This window comes from Gossypium arboreum, chromosome 5, assembly GCF_025698485.1.
Source record: "Gossypium arboreum isolate Shixiya-1 chromosome 5, ASM2569848v2, whole genome shotgun sequence".
Lineage (NCBI taxonomy): Eukaryota > Viridiplantae > Streptophyta > Magnoliopsida > Malvales > Malvaceae > Gossypium > Gossypium arboreum.
In genome coordinates, this window is record NC_069074.1 from 7,321,232 (window position 1) to 7,329,330 (window position 8,099).

Consider the following 8,099-nt stretch of genomic DNA (forward strand, 5'->3'; position numbering starts at 1 on the left):
TGTGAAAGTAACCTAAAACAGATTCAAGTAACAGAAATGATGTAACTTTGAAAAATCACTAAAATTGTAGAAACATAGTTTGAAGATGAATAATATATGAAATTAAAGCTTATTATGTATATTTTCTTATGGAATAAGCAAAACAGGTAAAAGTATTATATTTTATGATATATCTGAGTTTTAGTGAAACAGGGTCAGAGCAATTTCTAGATCCCCTATTTCAACTTTGGAAATTCACCATAAATTGTACAAAACTAATTAGAAGGTATAATTTATATGGTTAGAATGCTTATTGAATCTAGTTTTGAGAGAAACAAACGACTTAGTCATATGAATTTTGTACAGGAAGAAAAATGGTTCGTAGTAAGAAGAGGTCAGTGCAGTCGAGTTTTGAAACAGGGGAAAATTTAACTAATAAACTGTACTAATTGGCTAAGTCAAAAATTCTAGAAAAAAATTAGTAGATATATATATGAGTCTAGTTTCATGAAAAATTTACGGATCTTAATTTCGAGTTTTGAAACTTGAGAAATGAATTTTTAAGTAACCATGACGCAGAAAAACAGTTTATTCCAAAAATTAAAATAAGTGATTTAGAGTTGTTTAAAAGGTAAGATAAGTTTAGTAACACCTCAAGCTTGACTTCGGTGATGGTTTCGGGCGTGGGGGCGTTACAATGCTAGATGAATATTCATACATATTTTTCCTCCTCCTCCTCTCCATTCCACATTCTTAATGTAGATAACACACTTGTAAGTAACATTATCCATAATTTTTATTATTTACTTTTATGAATATTCAAGCTGTCTATCTGCATCATAGTCACTAAATTATTTATATCTGGATCTATAGAATACCAAATTAATATCCGATAATTTTCCATGAATCTAGACTCATATATATTCTTACCATAAAAATTTCAGAATTTTTGGTTTATCCAATAAGTACAGTTTATTCTTTAAAGTTACCCCTGTTCTGCTGTCTGACAGTTCTGACCCCTCTTCACCAAAAATTAATTATCTCCCCATACAGGATTCAAATGATGTTCTTGTTTATTTATATTAAAAATAGACTCATTCAGGATTTTAGAAATATAAATTTAAGTCCCTAATTATTTTTATTCAATTTTTTATGATTTTTCAAAGTCAGAATAGGGGAACCCGAATTCATTCTGACCTTGTCTCACAAAATTCATTATATCTAAAAATTTACAAATCCATTTCTTATACTATTTCTTCTATGAGAAACTATACTAAATAATCTTTAATTCCATATTTTTTTCATCTTCTAATTCGATTTCTACAATTTATGGTGATTTTTCAAAGTTAGTCTACTGCTGCTGTCCAAACTGTTTTTGTGCAAGCTATTAATTACCATGTTATAACACCCTTATTTTCTTTTTCTACACCATTTCTCATCACTTTCTCTTATTTTCTCTCATATCAAAAACATAGGACCTTATGTAAGAAAACTCTACTATAACATTATTTCCATGCTTTGTCAATAATAACAAACTTAAAAACATATTGAAATCTTGATATACTTACCTTGTTCTATTGATACTAATCTTTAACTTGATTTTCTCTCTCCTCCAGCTTCTATTTCTTGAATCCAACTTGATATTCTAACTCCCCATGCTCTCCTTAACATTTTTGTCTCTTGGTAGCTATGGAAATTCATTTGATTTTTGGGTGAAAATGGTGAATTTTTGGTAAAGGACCAAATTGTAAAGAAAGCAAAACTTTCTTTCTTCCTCTCTTTCTTTCACGTTAGTGCATGGGAAAATATGAATGAGAATTTCTCATCTTTTTTTCTTTATATACTAATAAAATAATAATAAAATATCTTATGAAAGTATTAATAAAATAATATTTATCTAATTAAATAATTATAAAATATCAAAATATCTCTAGCATCATTATTACTTTCTAGATTTCTCTCTCTTCCAATTGACCATTTTGCCCTTCATTATCTGTTAAAATTCCATCCTTGAGTCATCATTTAATTTGGTAAAATTGTAATTTAGTCCCTCATAGTTCTTCATCTATTCAATTTGGTCCTAATTCATCCATTTTCCTTAGTTTCTAGATCATTCCACTCTTAAATTATTTACACTATTGGTCCTTTAAATTTTTCATATTTACACTTTAACCCCTCAAATTATGAATATTTACTCTTGTACAACAAAACTTTTCTTACTTTTACAATTTAGTCCTTTCTTGAATTAATATATCATAATATACTTCTCAATATTGACATAACTCAAAATTTCCCTTTTTGTCACTTTATTTCCTTATTTTACTATATCAAGGATAATATCTTGCTGTAAAAATTTTCAGGGTATTACACCACCGCCCCACTTGCACCTGCAGCATTAAAAGGGAAAGAGTAGTGCGCAGAGAAGATCTTGAAAAATGGGCTATAAAAGCCACAATGGGGATCGGGTGTAAGGGTTGGATTTTAGGCTCTTAATTTTCATTCCATTCGAAATATATCAAGAAAATTAACAATCAAAAAGGCTTTGTAACACAAACACGAATCAGCAGCAAGGAGTATCAAAGGCCGATCTAAAGGTCTATTTACCATTTTTATTTTACCTTTTTTTCTTTACTTTTTTCGAATATTGTTATCACATATCACTCCTATTTTATTAAAAATAACATACATATACTAAACAAATATAAAATAGAAAAAAAAAGAAAGAAAATTTACCCTCGGGCGATTTCTTGCCACCGCGTATGGTGGCCGGAGCGGCGGACGGCACGGAGGACGGCGACAGGTCCGGCAGTGGAGGCTGGGGCTGAGAGAGAATTAGAGAGAGTGGGTTTCTTTTTTTTTTTTTAGAAGAGGAGAAAACTGATTTTTTTTAAGAAATTTTGGGTTTATATAGTGACCCAATACGGCGCCGTTTTGGGCCTAAACTCACAGCACCAAAACGTCGCCGTTTAGGCGCCGACCCGAAGACCAGACCCGCTCCACTAAGGATCCGCGTGTTTTTGGACTGAGAGTCTATTTGCGCCCTCAGTCCCTCCGCTTTTGAGGCCGGTTTCAATGAGGTCCCATTCCTTTTTCTTGCCTTTTAATTTCGCCCACAAAGTTTCATATTTGTTCCATTTTGATCCCGTACGAAGCATAGCGTTTTGAAGAATGGGATATTTCCCTTTTTAATCCCCCATGATTTTCGCACCTTTTGAATGGGTCCATCCTCCGACTTTTATTTTTAAATTTGGCCCAGGAACTTTACTCTTGTTTCGAATTTAGTCCTTTCCCATATTTAATGCGGATTTTATTATTTTTATTTTTAATATTATTTATCATTTTACTCATTATTCTCGTTATTATTAGCATATTTACACTATTATTTAAAATTTTTATATAAATATTTCATGCATATATTTATAGTTTTCTTATTTATATTATTGTTATTCCTAATGTATATTATGCGTATGTGCATTAAAATACTATACTATATTATACACACATTAATACCGTGTCATATATTTATCATCATTATATCCATTTTTTTACCCTATTATATTTATTATTAATATTAATATATGTTTTATTGTATATCTTTAACATATATATACGAATACATTTATATATTATTATTGGTTTATGATATTATTGTTTTGTTAATACATTTGTGTCATATTAATATATATTTATATACTCCATATTGTGCATACGTATATTAATATTATATCGTATATATCATTTTATTATAGTTCTATATATTGTAAATATCATATTATGCTTTATCATGTATATGTTTTAATATATTATGTGTATATTTTGTTTCGTATGTTATGTATATATTATGTATATGCTTTTAAATATTATTATATATCTATTTTCAATATATATTTATGTAATGTTTTTTATTATTATTACCATTATTATTACTAATATGTATATACACTATGTAATTTTCATTATATTACGTACACATTTTTATACTACGATATGTATCTTTTAATATTGTACTATTATTATTATCATATATATATATATATATATATATATATATTTCTTTCATATATTTCTTATAACCTCTATTGTTACGTATATACCTTAACCCATATATGTATATACTTTTATATCATTACTATCGTTATCATTGTCATTTTATTTTTCCATTTTTATATCTATTTATTTATTTATTTGCTTGCGTGTTCGATTATTCCATTTTCCCCACGTACGTGTTTACATTTTTATGATACTTAGCCTCGTTATTGTTTCATCTTTTATAACTGTTTATGTTATTGTTTTGACACTATCATCATATTATTATACGTGTTAATACCATAATTTGCTTTCATATTCTACTAAATCACATCATGTTTTTTTGATACCTTAAAATAATCCTTTCATAAAAGTGATATTCCGTATTTGGAAATTCGAGAAAATCGTGCCCTAACTTACTGGGTTTCGATTTTTCTCTTTTAACCTAAATCACGAAATATTCTTTTAAATCACAATACGAATTTTACAAATGCTTATTTTCGGGGATGCGAGGTGTGGTGCCCTAACTTACCGGGTATGGCATTTTGTTACTTCGAAATAAGATTTTTCGCGAATAAAGGCGATATTTAGTGTTCGGAAATTCGAGGAAACGTACCCTAACTCACTGGTTTTCGATTTTTCTCGTTCACCCTAACTAACCGAATATATTTTAAAACACGCTAATTTTAAATAAAAGGCAAGCTCGCTCTCGAAAATTCAAGATGTCGTGTCCTAACTCATTGGATGTGACATTTTATATTTTGAGACGAGAAGGTCTTTAACACTAGAGCATTTTCATAAAGAAGGATCGTATTTCAAAAGTCTTCAAAGTTTTCAATCTTCGATCTTAAGACATTAATTAATCAACTAGGTACCAATTTTGGGCGTATCGAGGGTGCTAATCCTTCCTCGTGCGTAACCGACTCCCGAACTCATTTTCTGATTTTCGTAGACCCAAAATTATCATTTTAGTAAATCTTACTTTTATTAAAATGGTTAATTTAAAGGTGACCCGATCACACCTCATCAAAAGGATTGGTGGCGACTCCCATTTTTCGTTTTCGTTTTCAAATCCAAGTCGATCCCCATTTTTTCAAAAAAATGGTTAGGACAATATGATTGAAAATTAAAAGTTTCCGCAGTCCAAACTGACTTTGCAATTTTTTTAAGAATTAAGATGATTACTTATACACTTGAACTTTTGTAATTCAAACTAAAAAAGTAACATTGCATTGCATACAATAGTAACATAACGATGAAATTATAAGTAACGGAAGAAAATTTAAGGTACCATTAATTTACTTATTCCATTGATGTAGTTTATCTTGATAACTACTCGTATCTTTTGAATAAGGAGATGTACACCAAATTCAAGCAGGATCAACAATGCGTATTCCGGCGAGTGACGGTAGCTTGGAGCGATGGCAGGGCTGAAGTTAGATGGTATGATTGCAAACAACACCAAAAGTTCAGTCATAGCAAGCTTCTGCTTAGGAAACACTCGAACCCTTAAATTGAAAGGAATGTAGGTTTAATTATTTTTGCATGCTTTTGAAATACTATTGGCAAATCTTTCGAGATTGAACTTCTCTCTGTGTCCGATACCCTAAACTGAAAGGAATGTAGTTGTTTAAACTGCACCAACAATATTAATTATTTAGATTAATTTTATGAAATTAAATCAAATTTATAATATTAAATAATTTTGTATTAAAAAAAACCCCACATATCATGCCTACCGCTGAAAACATGGCACACACTCACCATCCTTTTTTATATATATATATAATAATGGTTAATTTTCATTTTAGTCCTTCTAATTTGCTTAAATTTAAATTTTAATCCTTATACTTTAATTTCTAACATAATTTCATTCTATATTGTTATAATGTTATTAATTAGATCAAATAGTTAACACCGTTAATTTTCGCTAAAAATTATGCATGGAGGATTAAATCCAAAAAGTAGAGAGATTAAATTATTAAAAATAAAAGTAAGACTAAATTCCAAATGTATAAAATGTATAAACACTTAAGAGTCATGATTGTTTAAATCAGGTCGTATTGACCGAGTATTATTTCAGAGATATGCATCAAAACAATTAGACTTGCAACTCGAAACAAACCAAATTAAAAAACAATTGAATCGATTTTTTACTTTTTTTTATAATTAGTTAATGATTTATTTAATCAAACCATACAGTCAATGATCTGATCAATTTGACCATTGGTCCAGTTATGAAAATTTTGCTTAGAGAATATTTTAATATTAACTTTTTACTCTATATACCTTGTTAATACAAATATCATATTCAAGTTTTTTATTATAGTTTCTTAAGAGTATAGCAAGACTGTGGGCAAGACTTTATTTTAATTCAGTTTTACTTGTAATACATAAATTATTGCCATTGTCCTATCTTTCTATCAAGCACATGAATAAAAAATACTTTTTATCGGTCTACATTTCTCCTCTAATTTTTTATATTTCCAAATTTCTTTCTGCCTTATCAAGCATGCCTTAATGTGCTCTGGTATTGATAGCACATTATTGTTCTTACATTTTCTTGCCAACGAGACAACCGCTCACTTATCCACCATTGCATTTTGTTTAGCGGCAAACCACTGACAGTTGGGGGTTTGGGGCACAAACTCGCAGTTGCTGTTATGTCTCGGACATGGTATGTTCCAAATGTAAAACTTTAGCATCTATGAGTCCACTGGATGTGTCTCTGTTGGAATAAATTAAAAGTATAAAACTTGAAAAAATGTATAGGTCGATGGCCTCATAAAACTAGGAACAAAGATACGCAAGTTCTGCATCCTTATCCGTCACAAGTTCATGACAAATAAATTGGCAAACAGTGGCATAAATTGTCATGTTTATTATTATTCTCAAAATGATCATCCAATGTCAAAGGATACCAGGCCTGAAGACGGTTGAAAAGGTGTTTTAACATTGTTCAAAGGCAAAAAAACCTTAATGGCAATACAAGAATAACAATTCATGAGTAGAATACTCACAACTGATGATGTCCTATGTTATTTTTGTAGTTAATTGAAAAAAAGAAAAGAATGGAAACAACCAAAAGCCTCAAACCAGATGAGCATTTGAATTCAATTGGGATCACCTGCATGCCAAGCGAAACAAATAGAAATGTCATCCATCAGCAGTACTACTCAAATTATAAGAGCTTATCACCTGCTGAGACAATATTTGCAAACATATATCATGCTGAAACGAGTTAATGTCATGTTTGGCCCTTAAACTATAACCTAATATGCAATTTGGTATTTATACTAAAAGAATGTGTAGTATGTAACTTCAACCTAACAAGCTAACACGTTGTGCACAGTGTTAGACCTTTGGGGTCGAATGTATCACGGAAAAATAGAACGGCTACAATTACAGAGTTACACATTATATTTAGTGCAGATACCTCATTGCAAATTCGATTGATTGAAGTTCAGAGCCAAAACTTTTTTTATATATTTGACCATTGAGCATTCTCAAATAGCAAACCAGATATTCTCTTAGAGAAATGACGGCAAATATGAAAAATATTGTAGTTAACAAAATTATGTCAGTTTAAAATTGACTCTCTGTTTTCTTTCAAGGAAGCAAAGAATAATTTAACCCTTCGTTTAATCAAATTTAAAGAAAAAAAAATGAAAAATAAGAAATCGCGATCTAGGGTTTCTTTACCTCTTGTGCTTCTGAGCGAAAGGCGAATTCTTCGCATCTTCCTCTGCATAAAAAAAAAAGGCGATTAACAAAAAAAGACGACCAGTATGATTATAGGAATATAAGGGCGTATAAAATAACGTATGGTAGAGATGGAAAGGAAAGGAAGAGAAGTTACCAGTGAGACCGAGGGAGAACTTGGTGATGATAGTTCCAGTTACAGCGAAACCAACAAGAAAGGGCCACGTCCGGTTGAACTCTCTCTTGAAGAAAACCGGCCATGGATCGAACCACCTCTTCATCGTCCTTTTCCTGTTCTCTTCTTCTGATTCCAACTATCCCTCCCACTCTCTTTGCTTTAGTGGTCTCTAAAGGTGTAAATGAGGAGATCGGATTTCTTTGACCATGATTTG

General features: G+C 30.4%; 1 protein-coding gene across 2 annotated transcripts; it reads right to left on the reverse strand.

The window, feature by feature from the left end:
• Window positions 1–5,595: 5,595 nt before the first annotated feature.
• On the reverse strand, window positions 5,596–8,099 carry LOC108451938 (ATP synthase small subunit 6, mitochondrial-like). Of its 2 annotated transcripts, XR_001866323.2 has the most exons (4): window positions 7,865–7,960; window positions 7,708–7,750; window positions 6,563–7,132; window positions 5,596–5,640 (listed from the first exon to the last, which is right to left on the reverse strand). XR_001866323.2 is itself a non-coding variant. In XM_017749655.2 (2 exons), the coding sequence occupies exons 1-2, from the start codon at window positions 7,986–7,988 to the stop codon at window positions 7,704–7,706; spliced, it is 171 nt and encodes a 56-aa protein (XP_017605144.1). In that variant the 5' UTR covers window positions 7,989–8,099. The 2 variants fall into 2 exon arrangements, 1 of the variants encoding a protein (XP_017605144.1); XM_017749655.2 differs by lacking the exons at window positions 5,596–5,640; window positions 6,563–7,132 and having other exon boundaries at window positions 7,704–7,750; window positions 7,865–8,099.